Source organism: Callospermophilus lateralis, chromosome 1 (genome assembly GCF_048772815.1).
Source record: "Callospermophilus lateralis isolate mCalLat2 chromosome 1, mCalLat2.hap1, whole genome shotgun sequence".
NCBI classification, from domain to species: Eukaryota; Metazoa; Chordata; class Mammalia; order Rodentia; family Sciuridae; genus Callospermophilus; species Callospermophilus lateralis.
Genome location: NC_135305.1, coordinates 73075565 through 73095845, shown reverse-complemented (window position 1 = coordinate 73095845; position 20281 = coordinate 73075565). Strand labels below are relative to the sequence as shown.

At 34.7% G+C, this 20281-nt stretch overlaps 1 protein-coding gene across 6 annotated transcripts in view; it reads left to right on the top strand.

Annotated features, from left to right (window-relative positions):
- Positions 1 to 291: 291 nt before the first annotated feature.
- Dgkb (diacylglycerol kinase beta) overlaps positions 292 to 20281 on the top strand; it is a 575876-nt gene continuing 555886 nt past the window's right edge. For all 6 annotated transcript variants that reach the window (XM_076863035.1, XM_076863026.1, XM_076863017.1 and 3 more), the window contains exon 1: positions 292 to 361. In XM_076863035.1, coding sequence (XP_076719150.1) covers positions 292 to 361 — 70 coding nt within the window. The remainder of the gene's footprint in view (positions 362 to 20281) is intronic.

Here is a 20281-nt window from a genome sequence, read left to right as displayed (position 1 = left end):
ATATATGATTTCAAAATTGACAATCCTTACTATTTTATAACTTGCTAACTTTTTTTCCTTAGGGCAATAATGCTAATCTTTTGATTTTTATGTTTTTCTTTTCTCAGTGCTTTAACACATTATTGAAACTACAAACATCTACAGCAGTTTCATGTGGACAGATTGTGTGTTTTGAAAGCTTCATATATTTCATCATGAAACATACCACTTGGGATCTTTGAAGCATAGAGTTCTGCCTAACACCTGAATAAAGAATCCCTTTCCTGGTATGAAAGAGAACTTATCTCCACCATGACAAATCAGGAAAAATGGGCCCACCTCAGCCCCTCAGAATTTTCCCAACTTCAGAAATATGCTGAGTGTAAGTATTCACATTGATAATATGACTTGTTGGCTCTTTTGTTTAAAAAGGTATCATTCATTTTTAAGAAAAGATCATAGATACTGTATATAAGAAATATGTATAGGTGCCGATCTGTCTTGTGTTCACAAGTAGGCTGACTCATGACTACTTTTTTGGCATGAGAGAAAGGAAAAGGTAAATATCAAATCTAGAATTAAAAAAAAAAAAAAACCAGGCTCTGTGACTCAAAACTAAGTTTGGGGAACACTCCACCTGTAGTAGAAGCAAAACAAAGACACACTGGCAGAATGGAGACTGATGATACTATAGTAGGAAAGTAGAGCACCGACAGGAACACAAAGACAGTAATGAGAAGTAAAGGCAGTAATGGCTTGAGTCCCTAGGGCCTGACTCATCTTTTCTTTTTGTTAACCTATCACTTCAAAAGAACTGGAAGTAGGGAATCATAGATACATGAGAGCATTACAGTGAGAGACTGCAAAGACAGAGAACTTGTCAAGACCTTAAGCCAACCTGTCATTATGTGTATTAGTAAAAATGATAGGACATGATAATTCAATGCATAAAATGGTATTTTAACATAAGTTTTTTTTAAATGTATGGGCAGTATGATTTTATTTATAAGAACTTTGTGTTTACTATATATTTTTAGGAATACATCTTTCTTCCTAAAGGAAATTTAAGCCTTAAATATGAACAGCAGTTAGGTGAAGGTACTCAAGAGAGAAAAGAAGCAAATAATAAATAGGAAATAATAAAAGGCTGGGAGGATAAGTAGAAAAAAAGGCATAGAAGATGTAATAACAATGTTGAGAGTGGAGGGAATAACATTGTGATTGTCAGAATAAAGAAATGGAAAAAAGAAAAGAACCAGTAGCACACAGCAGTAAAAGAGGCAAAAATCAAAGCATCTGGTGCTACTTATGCAGAGAGATAGTGTGGCATATAGGAGATGAGCATTATAAATGAGTTGAATAATATGAAGGCAAAGAAGAGGAAAAGGTTAAATGCAGAAGAGGAATTTAGAACATAAAAAAGTAAATGTGATTAAAGTAGTGAATACTATCTCGTTTAAAGGGTACATATTATGCTCCTGGAATAATGCTAAGTACTCCATATTCTGAAAAGGCCAGTTTCAGAGGTATGCTAGAACCTTTTTAATGAGAGGACTGAGTTACACTGAGTGACATTAATAATGTTGCTGGATGTTTGCAAGGAAGTTCCAAATCCACTTTCTTAGTAAATTACAAGTTTACTTTCTTAGTAAATAATTATAAGAATGTAACTAGTACCATGTTTGGGGGTTCAAACATTTTGACAACAAACTATAATCTTCATTCTCAAAACTTTAGGAAGCACAATTCATTTGTTTATCATAAAAGGAGGAATTAGCCTAGAATACCAAAATTCTTGTTTCTTGCCTGAATTCTTATACTCAGTACTTCTTAAATTGACCCCAAAATGATCTACCTATGATTTCTAATTATCATATGCCCTTTGATACTATTTATATTCAATCATTAAGTAAATATTTCTGATCATCTTCTTTAGGGAGAGCATTTTTCCTGGTGCTGCAAGAGATGCAAATATGAACAGATATATGTACCCTCCCCTCAGGAATTTACAGTTTATTAAAGGCTAAAAACTAATGCATAATAATTTTCCATTTAGGTAGGATATTTTAAGTGACACAAGCAAAGTCTACGGTTCTGTGGTGCTTTGGATTTCACTCAGAGGTGGGAAAGAATAGGAAAGTCTTTGTGGAAAAAGTCAGATTTTTAAAGTAACTTAAAAATTTGGTTGAAGGTGAAAGACAAAGCAAATAGTAGGGAAAAAAAAAGAAAAGTTGACCATACTTTTGAGGAAGGGAGATAAGTCACATCACAAATTGAGGTTAAGTGGAGTTAAATCATAAAAATGAATCAAAATGCATAAGACTAAACTAGAATCAGGCAGTGAAGTATCATTGTAGGATTATAAATGGTAGAGTGACAGGAATACTAGTATGCCACAGTCTGGCTGGGCACAATTCAGGAGCCACTTGTCAAAAGAAACAAACTTTATTTTTAGAACCACACACGCAAAACAAAACAGCTCCTCAGGAAAAAACCCTCAGAGCCCAACTGCCACCACCAGCTTCCCACAAGCCTCTCTCACAACCACAAGCCTCTCCACCTCCCACAATCCTCCTGCTCTTGAGGCCCATTGGCTAGGTCACGTGGGCGGAGCCAAAAAAGTCCCCCAATGAGCAGCTCCGTGGCCTGAAAGGGCAGGGAAACAGCCCAATGAGCATCACTGCAGAGGAGCCAATCAGCTAGATGTTGCTGGGGCCGCTGTGAGCCAATCATCAGCTGGCAGTATGAAAGTTTGCTGGGGCCCCTTCGCTGTGGCTCTGAACACTAGTATGCTTCAAGAAGTTTAATTTTGCGACTGAGAAAATGTTTTGGGGTTTGGTTTGTCAATTTTTTGTTATTAAAACAAATAGCTGAGGTAATAAGTTTATAAGAAGAAGAGTTTATTTTGGCTTACATCTTGGGAGGTTTCAATGCACAGTGGGTTCCCCCATTACTTTCTGCTCTGTTCGAGGCAGCAAGTCATGGTGAGGAGTACATGGCAGAGCAAAGTCATTCACCTGATGGCTGGGAAGTCAACAGGAAAAGATGAAGGGGCTAGGGGGTCTCATTACCCATTCAAGGGCATGCTCCCCAGTGACCACAAAACCTCCCATTAAATCCCACCTCTTAAAATTTCTACCAACTAGCAGTAGTGCCCAGCTAATAACTAAGCTTTATACTCATGACCTTTGGGAAATACTTAGCATCCAAACTTGAGTAATACTAATGGAAAGAGACTAGAGTTGGACCAGTTAGCCAGCTCTTGGTGTAGACTAATGTGGATTATGAAAGATGATAAGAAAATTAGTGATTCAGATATCGTAACATTGAAACTAGCAGAGAAGAGCTTGGGAAATGATCAAATATGAGAAATGAAGAGGAGAGAGAGAAAAAAAAATAGTCTAATTTAGGTACAGATTTGACTTGGAGCATGGGGATTATGGTGATAAGATCCTTTGTAAAGAAACATTGAGTTAGGTTTTAATTATGATAAACTTGACTGTATTTTTAAAGTCTATTCTCTAGTGTTTGGGTACTCTTAAGAAAAATGCCTATGGAAACATTAATATAAAATAGGCACATTATTGCTATGATAGCTAAAGTATCATCTGTAATTACTCTTTATCAGATACAGAAACTCCATTTGAATTGATAAGCAGAGGGACATTTCTTCTGAAGTATTAAATATAAGCAGCCAACTGTATTTTATTATTTAAGGAATATGGGGGTATAGTTTGGCTTACAATGTGGTTGTATCCCAATGAACCCATTGTTAGTTGAAAACATGGCAACTTAAAAACAAACCCAATATTCCTAACCTACTGAACATTATATTTTTGTAACAGTATGCAGTAGAATATATGGCTTTTTTATCTTTGTGATCACATGGCTGATTAGAGCTATCGCTCACTGCCACTGCCCAGCATTGCCAGAGAGTATTATACCACCTATTGTTAGCCAGGGATAAGATCAAAATTCAGATTTTGGGGTAGGGCTTTTCCTGAGTTTGTGTCACTTTTTCACCATCAACATAAAGTAAAAAAAAAAAAAAAATGTTTAAGTCTAACCATTATATGCAGAGGACCATCTTTATATGGAAGAATGCTTGAAATAACCAATTTGTGGAATTGCTCAAACGGGGTGATAAACATTTTTATAAATGTAAAAATTGCAATGAACTGAGACCAAGTTTAGTAAGTATTCAGTGAACTGGTAATAAAAAGTGACACAGTGGGGGAAAGCACATTATTAGAATGGATTTCATGAGAAGGCATATTACATACACATTAACCGAGAATTAAAAAAAAAAAAAAAAAAGTTCAGGTTCCACGAACATTGCATTTACTTTCCTTTTTAAATAGTCAACATGATATGAGATGTGCTAGACTTTTTTTCTCCCAAGAAGTTTTCCATATAATTCAAAAGCAAAGCGTATCAAACAATTAGAATGTCTGCTTGTGTAATAAATTGCCATAGGGGCTGGGGATGTGTCTCAAGCGTTAGTACGCTCGCCTGGCATGCGTTCGGTTCGATCCTCAGCACCACATACAAACAAGGATGTTGTGTCCGAGGAGAACTAAAAAATGAATATTAAAAAATTCTCTCTCTCTCTCTCTCTCTCTCATTCTCTCTTTAAAAAAAAAATAAATAATTTGCCATAGCCAAAAAATAACTGGAAACATAATCTGAAGATCCTAAATTTAGTGGACATTCCATACTGTTTTCTGCATGTGATCAGCTATTAGGGGTATTTAAGGATCAGATTTTTCATGTTGTAATGCAATATTGGCAAAATGAAATTCCTCTCTATTCCATTAGAAAAGTGGTATATTAGATTTACTTTTATTTTGTTTTTTTTTTTCAATAAGAAATTTTTTTATGTTTAAATGACTAAATCTTTTTTAAAAGTTAGGGATTTAAAAATATGAAACACACTAAAATCATGCATATTGTGTATTAAATAAGTGTTTTTATGGTTGATTGGTTGGTTTTGGTTGGAGGGAGGCTTTGGAACTGATGGGCAAAATAATTGAGATCGTAGAAAAGCCAAAAATTTAATGGTGAACCTAGAGGATACCATAAAGGTCATTTCCACAAGTTACTTATCTGATTTGGGGTTCTCACTGCCATCACTGCAATATATCCCATTCTTCTGACTTCTAGGATGTTCATAAAATTAATTGGAGATAAAGAAAGGGCAAAGCTTGTCCAGCATTCCTGGATAGGCAGCTAGCACATCAGGCAGCTCATGTTAAAAATCCTGGTCTCACTCTACCTTAGATAGTTTTTGGCGAGTGTCTTAACATTTTCTGTACCAGTTTTAAGTATTAAATTGTATGAATTTTATATGTGAAGTAAGGTGGGCAGTGCCTGGCAAATTCTTAGTGATACAACTATTTAATGGAGGGTGAATGAATGTATTCTCTTGTTGTTGATCAAATAGAAAAGGGCTGCATTTTGGAACATGAAGAATTGGTATCTTTTTTTTTTTTCCCCCTGCTACAAGCCTAAATTTTGTTCACAAGGTAGAAGCTTCTGGTGCTATTGGCAGCCTTAGTTCTCTGTTGTCCCCACAAAGGCTGCAGGCAGCTAATGCAGAGCCTGCTGTGGCTGCCTGCAGCACGCTGTGACCATGCTCCTGTTTGGGATTTCAGGCTGAGTCACTCCATGGGAAGCATTTTCATTGATATGTGGGAGAGGAATGTAATTCTCATCTCTACTTTTTATATAAAGTCATCCAAATTGCTGTTATGAGATAGAAAGCTCTCACTCCTGCAGGGTAGAGAATTGAGCTGATCTCATTATTGGTCTGTCAGTGCTTCCTGCTGTGGTTTTGTGGCACAGCAAAGGGTTAAGAAACTCAATCTTTCATAGATAACAATACCTTCCATGTAAAACCTACATGATATGTTCAAGTGAGTCATTATCTGCCCACATATTGTCACTTTGGATTAGCTTTTTGTTTGCCATATATAAAGCATGCTATATGGCATATAAATTATTTTTGAAAAATACTGCTATTAGGGTGGGAACATTTCTAAACTTTTATAAATTGTATGCCATTTATAGCACCCAGGGCCTCACGCATACTAGGCGTGTACTCTACAACTGAGCTACATCCCAAAACCTTCTTTAAATTTTATCTTGAGATGGTCTCATATGGTGAACTATGGACCAATATGCCTAAATGTTTAGACGTCAAATTTCTTGTAATAGAGAAGGCATTCATTATGACTTAATGGAAAAAACACCATCTGTGCAGGCAAACTAATATTTAATGGTACTGGATTCCAGTCCTTCCCTCTATGTATTTATTGGGATAAGCTTGAGTATGTTACATAAACTACCTAGGCCTCAGCTGTGTCCCCTAGGCAAAGTTGATTCCACCTCAAAATGTTCTTTAATATAAGATTTAATGAGATAGTCATGATTATCTTTGTAAAGATTCATAGTGCCCTACCATAAACAACCTACAAATATTACCTCACTCAACCTTCACAATAATCCTGGGAGGGAGGCAAGCATTCTCTCTGAGGATTGAATGTTTCTGGCGGATTATCTGTCACTGATTCTTGACATTGTAAGTGACAACAAAATACAAAGCTGTAACAGTTTATTTGTGTGATGAAGATTGTTATGTCAATAAATTGGCTATTCATCATTTTTCCAAAATAGGGAAAGCTAGAACTGGGATTGAGAACCTAATATCTCCATTAGCCAAAGTCATCTTCTAGAGGGTTTTTGCATACAATACAAAAAAGCACAGCTGCTAACTAAAATCTTGGTCCAAATGTATACTTGTGATCCTCCCCTCTGGTGTATTGAGCTGGGCCCTATGTAAACAAAAATGACATTCTGCCTCACATACCGACAGGTTTTACCATTCTAACCACATTCATTCCTTCTGTCCCTGAAGTCTCCATCATTCTTCCTTTACTAACCATATGCTAGAGAAAAAAGAAATAAAAGAAAATCATGAAGAAATTTTAATAAAGGCATAGTACTTTTCTATTTTCAGAACTTTATTCTTCTCCTTAAGGAAGTCTTCCATCCAGCATTAGGATCTAACTGTGTCTTTGAGATTTGATTTTTGCTTGATTCCTACAAGATGGGATAAGGAGAGGGGAGAAGAGACTTGACCTCCTACCATGTATGTATTTATTCATTGTTAAGCAAATTCAGATCATGTGCTAGCCCTCTTCCCAATTTATCATGCTGAGATTAGCTTTTACTTCTCTCTCATGCCCTGTTGTAGATTGGCTCTATTTTGGGAGGCCAAGCCACTTATTGATAATTACTCTCTTTGTACAAGACAAAAGGATAAATGGCATAGGGCCATTTAGCATAGCATCTGAGAACACATAATTTGATGTCAGATAAAACTGGATTTGAAGCCTACTGCTGTGATGTGTACCTTAATTTCTTCATAGAATCATGCTAATGATTAAATGTGAAAATGTTTGTTAAGGTGTTTTGAATTCAATATTTTTACTATGATTAGGGTCATGATAGTGGTGGCTGAGATAGTTTAATATCAGAGGACCTTCCATTACTCTGATTTAGGTCTACTCAAGTATACTACCTATTTGAAATATCTTGACTTACCTAAAATGTCTTGACTTTGCCCAGATACTTGGTCTGAAATGTGAGTCAGCAGCCCTATTTGTGATGTGTGTTTCTCATTTCTGACCCTGTTTCTTCTGATTCACATTGATTAACTCAGCAGTTCTTGGCTTTGGCCCAGATTGTATTTCTGGAATGTATGTTGGCTGCATAATCTCTTCTGCCTCATCTCTGGCTCTGTTTTCTATTTGTTGAACTGCTTCAAACTGAATTTCCTTTTGGTTTGCTTTCCTGTTGTCCATATGTCTTAAATCTTTCAATTCCTAATTCTTGAAATAGTAAAAGATAGTAATAATTATGAATGTTTAAATTCCTGTTATTTTATGACCCCCAAACATATAATTTTGGTAAGTTTTAAACATTTATTACTTTAAAATTTTCAGAATCTTTATATTTAGATTTGTGATTAAATGAACCTAATAATGATGTTATGACTTCTATGGAGTATTGGTTGAGTCAAGCCAATTTATGATATCATTAAAATATTCACAAAATCTCAGTGGCTTACCAAAGCAGAAGTTTATTTCTTATATTTTTTTTATCTGAGTTAGCAAATGGTTCAATCTCACATTGTCCTCAATTTTGTCCTGGGCAGATGGAGCATCCATCAACTTTAGAAATTGACAGTTGTGGTGGGGTGGGGGGAGGGAGAGAGGGTGAGGGAGGGAGAGGGAGAGAAGCTTGTGAATTGAGTGCTGGTAGAAATAGGAATACTTTTTTTTGGTCTAAGATTTCATATGACCACATTTAACTTCTAGGAAGTAGGAAAGTATATTCCTTCCATCTTCCCAGTGTTAGAAGTACTGCAATATTTCATGAAAATTACTAATATGATCAGTATTATAGGAGTAAAATATAGACTATTGTTTACTTTGGAACATTATGCCAATCATTGTAAACTCTTCTAGGCTTCCATTTCTTCACATGTACAATGAGGATAATAATGCCTCTTCATAAATGATAATTTTTTAATTAATTAGCAATAATATTATAAAAATTTACAACAAAAATTGTTGAGGCTTATGTATCTGAATTACATAAATCATCATTAATTCATTGTAGATAAAAAGTGGTTATTCACTAGAAATTTCCTTAGTTGCTACCATCTACATTATTGTAAGAAGTGACATAAGAAAAAAATAACAAAAAGTCCAAAGCAAATGAGTATGCAGGCTACAGGAATTTAAATTTCCCTCTTTATTATTCTTTAAGCAAACAGTATTTAGTGCCTTTAACTCTTAGGCATTATGCTTGGCTTTGATAATGTAGAAATGAGTAGTGAGGTACTTTTAATCCACGAGCTTACTAAAGTCTATACAGAAAAATGATGGCAAATGATGATAAAGCAATAAAATGGATTATTAGTATGTTAATCATATGTAATATTTCTTAGAAAGCTTTTAGCTCTGCTTCATGTGAATAAAAGTTAATAGGGGAATTTCAATTTTGATTGAAAGCATTGCAAAGAGGAAGAGGATGTCCAAGCAGATATTAGAAAATGTGCAGAGGCATGGAAGAATATTACACATTAGGAAAGAACTGAAGTACATATTGGTATATACACATATTTTGGTATGAGCATCTGTGTGTGAACATGGGTGTGTGTGTGTAAGTGCTGAAGATTTCAGCAAGAGTCACAAAAGGTGAGTCCATGTATGCCTTTGATAATATATTGTCTATTAACATTTGGAGACATTGAGGATATTAATTTTGGAAATGGTGAAATTATAAAGAAGAACTTCAATGTATAGTATCTTGATGTGTGTTAAACATCAAATAGCAAAATACTTTATTAGTACAGCTTAATGAGTACGCAGGATTACATGGAAGTTAAGGCATTGTTAACACAAAAGTAAGCATGTATTAGAGAATCTGCAGGGAAATGAGCTGAATGCAAGCATCAGTTAAGAAGGGTAGGGTATTTCATCATGGAGAACTTAAGTCAATGTGGTCCATTCAATCCAGGAAAATAATACAAACAGGACAGGTTTAGAGAGAAACTGTGTTTTGATTTTGGACACTCGAACTTTCTGATTTAGACATACAGATCCAGATGTACAGTTCTAGATAGAGCTCAGGAAAGAAATTTGAGCCAGAGATGTGGAAGGGGTGTTTCTTTGCAATGTGACTGGTTATCAAATCATGGCCATAGATGAGATGTCCAGAGAAAGCAAACTCAGGAGAGAAGGAAGGAGAGAGAGTGCTAGGGAACATTGTATTTATAAGACAGGGGAAAGGGGAGAGATGCATGAAAACAACTAAAAAGTTACTATTATTAAAAGAAAGGAAGATATAAATGAGTGAATGATATTCCCCATCTAAAGAAGAGAAGTGAGGTCTAAAATGGGATAATAACCAAGATGCATACAGTCTTGAACATTTAGTGTGTTTACACTTGTAATCCCAGTAACTTGGGAGGCTGAGACAGGAAGATCACAAGATTGAGACCAGTCTTGGCAACATTGTGGGACCCTCAGCAACTGAGTGAGACGTGTCTCAAAATAAAAAATAAAAAGGACTGGAAATGTATGTCAATGGTACAGTGCCCCTTGGATTCAATCCCCAGTAATAAAAGCAGAGCAAAAGAAAAACAAACAATGGATTTGGTGGGATGAATGGAAAAGAAAAATGACAGGAGAGTGTTTTTATAGGATCCTGATTATAAAAAGATTAAGAAAAGATCATAACTAAAGTAAGGGTAACTGAGTGATTTTATTCTTCCATATAAGTGAGAAATTTTTATAGGGGGGAAAAAGGGGCACAATAGGAACGGAAGTTCACATATAAAAGGAGTAATTGGTGAAAGAAGTTTGCAAACCGATGGATGGCCAAATCTAGATTTTTGTTTTGGGTTTAATTTATTTAGGTCTTTTGTCTCTACTATTTATTTTCCTAACATATTAGTGTTAGCCTTAAGCAAGTTACATAACCCTTCCAAACTTTAATTTTCTGAACTGTGTAATTAAGAAAATAATGAAGACTATCTCAAAGATTTTTCTAAGGCTCAAAATATCATGTGTATAAATGCTTTGTAAACAGCAAGCCACCATATGTAAGTTAATTATCACTTTTGTTGTTACCATTAGACTGTTCTGAGTTTTCTTTCTACCCTCTTTACTTTTTCTGTAGTTCAGTATCTCTGCTTTTCCCAAACACATATTTCTATTTTTATTATTTACTGAATTTTGCATTTTAGTTCTATGAGGCTATGTGAGAAATGTACTCCTGCTCAAAGCAGCCCAGTTTTTTTTTTATTTTTTAATTTTTTAAAAAAAATTTTTAGAACAGTTTATGTTAAAATCCTGCAATCTCTCTTAAAGCTTTGCTTAGGCATTTTAGGGAGCAAGTATTATTTTTTATATCCCAAACTGTATTTTATAAGCGAGAATATGGCCAATATCATGGTGGACCTGAGACTTTTTGTCTCTGTACAAAGTAATAAGGTAGCCCACTGCAGATGTCTGCATCCTGGAGACTTGGGCCTTCTGGGTTGGGGACAAAGAACTTCATTAATTATGTCAAATAAAGAAAGTAGCTTTTACCTCCTGTTGGGTGTGGTTCCCTCTCTTCATTTCTTGTTGAGAATTATAAAAAATGCCAAGTGACATTCATACAAGCAGTGAGTTGTGTCACAGGAAGAGATCCCCATGTTTAGAGAACTGGGTATTTTATAATGGACAGTAAACAAATCTGCTCTTTGTTCCAGAGGGAGTCATAATCTGTCTCCCAGGGTTGTTTACTATAAAATAATAGTCTGCTTGAAATAATAGTCTGTAAGAAAGGCACTTAAGGGCTGGGGATGTGGCTCAAGCGGTAGCGCGCTCGCCTGGCATGCGTGCAGCCCGGGTTCGATCCTCAGCACCACATACAAACAAAGATGTTGTGTCCGCCGAAAACTAAAAAATAAATATTAAAATTTAAAAAAAAAAAAAAAAAAGAAAGGCACTTAATGCTTCTGCTGCAAGACCAACAGAAACAAAAGAAACCCTGAGAATTGTCTTCAAACAAATATAAGCATATATTAGCCATTAATACTATAGTCAGTGTACACAGGGTGACTATACATATTTTCCCATCAGGCTGCCTTCCAATATCTGCAAAGGTGTTCCTGAGTCTTGGCATTTAAATCTCTTTGACTTGGTCTCTGATCTTCCATCTTTTCCTTTGCCCTACTCCAAAATTCTCAAACCCACTCCAATTATACCGTAAAATTCAATGTAGGAAACTTACTCCTTTTTCTATATTCATCCAGGAAGTATGAAGGAGAATTTAGGTTCTGGTTTTTTAGAGCCTCCCCATGAAAAAGAGACTTAATTCATTCATTTTATTTAAATAAAGATGTCCTGACACACAAGCATATTCTCTCTCTCTCTCTCTCACACACACACACACACACCTCATATGCATACACACCTTTTTCTTGCAAGTATCAGTCACCATTAACTGATTTTTTTCAGCGCTTTATTATAGAACACAGAAAAGAAAGGTTTCAGAGAACAGGACAAATAGCCTCAATCTTAACACTATTTTCCCTTTTGTAAAATGCTTTGAGAACTCCTTTCAAGTGAGTGAAGGTCCAGAATGCTATTTAACTTCTGTTATCATAAATACCTTGGCAGCAAAGTATGTTACTATTTGAGTTTTTGTAACCACCAAATGATGAATGAATTCCAGATTTTCATCTCAGTTTCTTCCAGATTGCAAAAAATCCACTGGCCTTTAAAATCAACCTCAAAACTAGGATTAGTGGGAAAAAACAAAGGTTTCACATTAAAAATCAAGAAATGCTGGCAACTGCATTTTTGCCATGGACAAGGGAGTCTCCCAGATGTTTACACAATTCCATTAAATATTCATGGCTTATCATTTCCCTATAGATATTAGAGATTTGTTCTTGGTCCACATGTACCACTTCTTTGATCTCATTCTCTTCTGCAGCTTCAGGAGCTCCTTAGTACTCCTGCCCATGTACACATCAATTTCTGTGGTCACAGAACTGAAAGATATGTCAACAGTTATTGAAGAGAAATAGACTAAATGGTAATAGTCGTCTGAGACTTTGTCCTGAATCATCTTCATCTTTCGTGCAAACATTTTGGACTATTTGCACTTTTCTCAGAGACTCACCAGATAGGAACTCCAATAAGACACTATTATCAGCAGCCCTGCCAAATCCAATACTATGACATTTTGTCCACTTCTAGGAAAGAATCCTTTGGAAACATAATCTACCAGCTTGTGCCACAGTTCCCCCCAACCCCAAGTCTGTACTGTAGCAGAAGATGGGATGTCCTTTTGGGGAATCATATGAATTTGCCTATGATACTCTTCCTATCCATAAAGGTGAAGATTTTTGAAATTCTCATTCCAACCATCCATGACATCTACCATCTCAGCTTTCAATCACATTTTCTGTGATGACATATCATTCATGCCTCTTGAACTATTTCTATTTTGTCCTAGTTTCCTTTAACCTCTGACTTCTCTTCTTGCTTCTGTCTAAATTAATTAAAATCACAAGGATGCTAGACATCTTAGAGAGATTGATGTTGACTGGCAGAGGTTGGCACTGGGCCATATATTGCTCCTACCAGCTCTTGATTGTCAACTAATTCTTTATGCTAAATTGTCCTCTCTTGTGTCCACTGTAAAAATGTCACAGTATATCACAAAATTACCTACATTCTATGTTCTCTTAATTAGGTGGTCAGGGGCTTATATATGCTTCATGACATTCTCTAGCATGTTGAATATTTGCTTTCTGAACTGTAAACTCCACAGACTCAGTATAACAGAGGTACTTCCACTTTCTCCAAGATTCTCCATTTTCCACCTCAAAGCTGACATTTGAACTGCCATATATTTCACAGATATTTCAAATTCCATAATTCTGTTATAATTATGGCTTATTCACATTTTTGTTCCCCAGATCATTCTTGATAGTCTCACTATATATTTTTGAGATTTCAACACCTGGTGACATGGAGCAGAAATCATGCTACTTATCCCTCAGTGTTCACACAGAGCAGAGCCTACATGTGGATGACTTAAATGTGACATAGACTCCTGCAGCTCTACCACACCCTTCATGGACATTTCTTCTCCATAAAGAATCCCCAAATTTCTTTGTGACCATTGCATATTAAATACTGGATAAGTTATTCTACACCATATGACTTTACCCAATGCTTTCTGCAGGAAATTTATTTGAGGGACATTCTAACACGCATTAGTAAAACTTGATCCTGACATTGGAGTAGAAGCATTTTCAGTGTTTAAGTTCCTTCAGCAAGTTTACCATTGGAGTTCTAATTGTTCCCATATTGTTGGTATTATTTTCTCAAAGTGTTCTGCACATCTCTATCATCAGTGTAAATGCCACAGTAGAGGCTTCTGGGACTATCTATGGTCTGCATAGATTTAGGAGGAGCCTTTCCACAGGTCAGAAATCTTCGAAAATGTTTTCTCCAACAGTTTTCATACTATTTATTACTCTACACAATTTTTGAAGGGAGTCCAGGTCCACCCTCTGTTCCACAAAGACTGTAATACTACGAGTAGTTGAACAAAAGCACATTTAGAGTACAAATAATGGGGCATATCTAGAGTACAAAGAATGAAATAACCAGAGGTTATGAACAGAGGCTTCCATGAAGGAATATATTTCTGCTCATTTGTTTTGTGACCTTCTCCTGTTTCCTTTCCTGTTCTTTTTTGTCGTCATTTGCAACATCTTGGCTCCAACCTGCCTGAGCCTTGCAAAGTCAAAGCTGGCAAGACCATTATTTTGGTGTCCTGTGTAGTATGGGTCAGCTATTTATTATTCATGGAGTTTTCCTATGTTAGCAAAAATGTTAGCAAAAGATAGTTCATTGAGTCTATTTAGAATGTTCATCCTAGTGCATTTTTAAGGCAAGCCAAATGGTTAATACTGATAATTTATTAGCACTCAGAGCATATCTTGAATGGCATATAATTCTAATACTTATAAAAAGCTTATTGAGAGTGTATCATAGATTACATTATTCTAAGTGTGTATTCTTTAACTTTATTAACATAATAATCTCCAAGCAAGTCTATAAGACCATTAGTTATTATTGCCATAAAGATGAGGAAATTGAAGCCCAGAGAAGTTCAATACTTTTCCTAAAGTCACAGAGATAAATTTTAGAACCATGTCTCAAATCAGGTGGATAATTTCCAGCATCCATGCATTTAATCACTCTGTTATGCTAGATCTTGATGTGCTATTTTGGGGGTGATAGTTAACTAAAAACAAAGCATAAACCAGCCAAATTATTCCCAAACAGAAATGAGAATAAAAAGCAAGAAAAAGAAAAAAAGGGATAAGGAAACCTCATTCTGCCATAAATTTTAATTATTTTTAAAAGATACAAATACTTGATACAAAAAAATAAGAAGACATAATATTAACTGTGATATTGCCTGGAATCCTCTGGGCTAAGAAAAGGGTAATTTTAAAAGTGTCTTGAACACATACTTTAGGGTAGATTTGAGAGAGTTCTTATAGATTTTGGAGTCAGAAAGAAGCAAGAAGCTCATGAAATAACCAGAGGTTATAAACAGAGGCTTCCATGGAGGAATGTATTTCTCCTAGGCAGAATCCAATTCCAGGCTTCAGTGGGAAGAAGGATGGTAAGGTCAGGTAAGTTGTTGAAGCACTTAGAAACTCTTCTTACTTTTACTGCAAATTTAACACTGCTAGTGTGTGCAAGCCCCTAAGCAATGTAGGCAGAAATCAAGTAGGTTGCCTCAGGCAGCAGCAGGAAAAAGAAATGCTGAAGGTAAGATCTAGTAAGTGGGCCAAAGGAAACTTGTAATATAAGTGCAATTGACAAAAATGCCATGAATCAAAAAGGCCAAGGCACTTCCATATTTGTATTCCTTCATCCTCCATTTATAGTATACCCTTAATGGGTATATTGCAGGCATAAGGATTCAGTTATGGCTTTTCTTTCAGTAGAGAGTAATTTTTAAGGAGAGAAGAAACAGCCTGGATTATTCATAGTGTGAACTTTAAAAATCGTATATTTGAAGAGCGGCAGCATCACTCCTGGAGCCCGTTGAACATTTTAGTTGTCTGAAACATTCCTGGTCTAGACAGTAGTTCCTTCATGTAAGCCTGCGTGGTTCCAGGCATTGCATAGCACTTGGGAACACACACAGGAAAGTGAATGCTCTATGAAATCTCTGCACGGGATGTAGGATGTGGTGTGTGTGTGTGTGTGTGTGTGTGTGTGTGTGTGTTTAAATTAGTTTGAGATATATATCTCCACTAAATTAGCTGTTCCTTTTGTGACTAGTCACTATGGAAAAAATCATATTACTAAAAGAAAAAAATTAAGAGTGAATGATTTTTTTTAAATCAATGAAAATGGACCTCTAAATGATATTTTGTATGACTTCATGTGCTCTGATCCTGAATGACAAAGACAGGTCAACAATAATTTTTAAAAGGGTAAAGATAAATAAACCTAATATGTTGTCTACTCTCTGATAAAACTCCCCTTGGTTGTTTCAAAGCAAATCATACACATAAATTCCTCCAAGTTGATGATAATAAATAAATTTTGAGAATCTTCATCATTTTTTAACTATACGATATAAGGTAGCATTCTGAATTCTGATGAAGAATAAGATTATTTTGCTAATTTTATTCCACAAAATAGCTATATTTAATCTATCTCACACTTTTTTTTACAATCTGTCTTCTCTCTAGTATTTTTTCCTATTTCCCTCCCTCATGCTCTCCATTTTCTATCATAATCAGAGAGTTGTGGGGAAAACAAAAGTATCCTACTTGTCAAAATCAAAAATTATTATATTTTCCAACATGGATCCTTACTTAACTTATCTATTAGTGCTTTTTTAGAGAGCTAACATGGAACCTTACTTAATTTATCTATTAGTCTTTTTTTAGGGAGAGTAAAAATATCAATGAAAAGAGACAATATGAATCTGGAAGAAAAGTCATGGTAATGCATGTTATGCCTTTCAGGTAATTTGCAAACTAGGAAGGAAAAGGGAAAACATCTATGCTATCAGAGTATTATTGTTTTGGTTTCTATTTTGGTGATAGAAGATTCTTTAGGGGTACTGAATTTTACACATTGTCTACCTTTTATTTTAGTGAAAATGATAATCATATTTTAATGCAGATGTTAATTTAAAATCTGATATTATGAAGCCTGGATAATCTGCTCTTTTACTTCTCAGTTAAAACTTGCTAAAAACTTAAAATCATGGAGGTATTTGAAATTTTTCCTCCTATTTAGATTTTACAGTAACTAGTTTTTCCTCCAAATATTAACTCTGTTACAGTAAATATAGCTTATTTTTGGTATAACATAGAGGTCAAATTTTAAAATTCAAAAAACTTTTAATCTGCTGGCTTTAGGAATAAAATTTAGCAATTTGAAATATCAGAAATAGGATTTAGGGGAATCAATTAAAAATTACATTTTGTAGCTTATATACATATTTTAATATCTATTAATTTGGCAATTCTTTTGCCTATCTAATTTGGTTAAGTTTGTACTGAAATCTCACTGCTTTCTTAATTGTATTTTTTGAATAGGTTTTTTTTCACTTAATTTTCTTTTAATGTGAAAAGATATCTTGAATATTTATAATTATATGAAATGAGATAATTAAACATAAATTCTACTCTTAAATTTAAAATATATTATTTACAATAAAAATTGTTAATTTGGTTTAAATCCTTGGTGAATTCAGCTGAAAAAGGACTGCATCATCTAATTCTTTTTAAGGTATTAAGTAGAAAAGTATTATTCTTGAAGTCATTCCTGATTTCTGAGATATTAAAAAAAATATTTCTTGAAAAACATCTTCATTATCAGCGGATTGAGTCTTTAAATTTGTGGCTTGTGCTTATTAGGATAGTTGAAGAAGCTAACACTTTCATCTCTTTGATCATTTATACTAATGCTTCCATGATCTCAGTAGCTTCCATGTTCATCGATCTCTAGATGTTCCCCCTTTCACTAGCCTCTCACTGACTTAATTCTATTCTCTTTCATTTTTATCAACCTGAAAATATACTCTAGAATTGCTAGTCCTATGAAACTTGACTAGACCTATCTATTTACTCTTTCATTTAGCTGACTGGCCGGCTTCTGCCAACAGCAATCCCGAAACCATTAATCCTAAGGTTGAAATGGTCAATATTCAGTTCTTATTTTACCTCAACTCTTCAAATTACTTATGTTATATAACTGATCATTTCTTCCTGAAATATTCATCTCTCCTCTTGCAGATCTGTTAATTTCCTATTTCTTAGCTCATTTCTGGCTCATTCTCTTCAATCTCCCTTTTAAATTCTTCCTTCTCAACATGACCTCTAAATATTGGCTGGTTCCGAATTATTCTCCATTTTAAAATTTAACTTTAATTTCCTATATGATCATCTGTTCCAAGGCTTTAAATACCACATATGTGACAATAACTCCCAAATGTATATTTATAAATCAATCTTCTCTCAACTTCAGCTCTAAATATGCAGCCATCTAGCTGACATCTTCAATTAGATGGCTCACTGGAATTTCACATTTAACAATTCAAAAAATGAATTCTTGATTCCCTTTCTTCTCCATCAAAAATAAAAAGTGAAATACAACTCTGTTCCTTCCTTTAGCTGCTGCATTTTGAATTTATACTATCACCTTTTTATAAATTTGGAAAAACAAGTTATTTTTCATAATAGATGTTCAACACATAAATTGTCTCAACATATACTCTGCCAACAGGTCAACTCTCTAAAATAATTCTAAGTTAGGCTGTGCTTACTGTAAACCCAGTTACCTCTATTTCTTTTCTGAACTACTGTAGCATCTTACTTCTTTGTCATCTTCCATCCCTGCCCCCTACCATGTCTCTCACCAACATATTTTTCTTAGAGAAGCCAGAAAAATCCTCAGAAGATATAATTCTAAATATGTTATTCTTCCTGCATGAAACCTTAAACTCAAATTGTATAAAAGTAAAATACAGTTTTCTTAACACTCCCTGTAAAAGTCACGTAGACAATCTCTGGCCAGTTTTCAAAGCCAACCGACAGGATTCTCTTTGTTTACTGTGACTAGCCCCACGGATCTTGTCACACTCCACTCCCTTCTTCTGTATTTTTGATTTTTTGTTCCAGGATGTTTCCTTTTCATCTTTCACTTTTTATTGTAAATGCCAATCTCTCTCTGAGGACTCTCCTGCCTACTTGAAGTTTTTCCTCCCTGAATTATCCACCTCTATATGCTCTTTATTACCTTCATTCACCACAGTTAATGTGATGTAAATTTATGTATTTGTTTTTATCCTCCATTATCCTTGAAGATAGTTTATTTATTCATGATTCTGTATCCAACTGATGAATGGAACATTTGACAGATAATGGGCATTCAATAAATATGGATGAAATGAATCAATTACACTTAAGGTAAATAGGAAAAATAACTCTACTCTTCATTGAAAGGTTATATTGAAGATTAGATATGCTTTGATAGAAATTAAAGTTTTCTGACTTTAAATTTCCACTATTCCTAGTCATGGGTATGTTATTGACTTAGGTATGAATAGAAAACTTTTGAAATACCTAAATAACTAGCTGACTATGGAAAAGTGTCCCAGAAATTCCTGGAATCTAATTGAGCATGTTCACAGAGAGGACAGACACCTCAACATACTTACTGCAAATACTTGAGTTGTTCTGAAGTAATGACTTTAAAATTTGAGATGAAAAGTATTCATTCAATGCCCTGCAATTTGTAGGACTAGGTCAATTTAAGTACAGAGCCACATTGTGCTTCAAACTTTTCCAATTTCTTTCTCTCAGTTGAATCTGTATGGTAATTTTGGGTTAGAGTTTCTTACCTTAAATCCAACAGAAAGGTTATAGCAGGGAAAGAATACCATACTCCATAGCAATTCATACACTGCACTCAAACATTTTCTGACTACCTATCAATGATAGACTGTGCTTGTTGAGAGTATTTGCTGCTTTCTTGTACTTCTCTTGATTAAATTTGAAATGATTTTAATTTTTCATGAAGCTGGGCTAACATAAGACTTTAATTCACTGGAAACCATAATGGTAAAACATAATTTCCTGATTACATGAGCAGTTTCAAGTGATTTAAAATGTTTAAAATACCCAATCTAAGGACATTTTTGCATGCATTATAATAGACACTACTAACTGTAAAATCCAAGATCTCTTTAGGACTTTTAACATTTGACAAACTACATTATAAACTCCTTGTTGAAATACACTATGGCATAATTTGGAAAGAAGTGAAACACTACTGTACGTCAATGTTTTATAAACAAGATTTATTAGTTTGGTTTGTCTTGTTTTTGTGAGGTACAGGGATTCGAACCAAGGCCTCATGCATGCTACACTCAGAATCCCCCAGCCCCCAAAGTAGGTGGGTTAAAAAAAAAAACATGAATTTAACCTTGATGTGGAAGGTGTTTTTACAGAGCCAGAATGTGTACTTTTTTATATAAAAGGTGACTGAGTCTATCTTAAAACCACAAACAATCATTAGATAAGTGAGGATTGAATATTTCAAGGTAATTCCTACACTGAGCTGGCACCAGGCAATGTATTGAAAGAAAAAAAAAATAGTACCTCTCTTCTCTATTT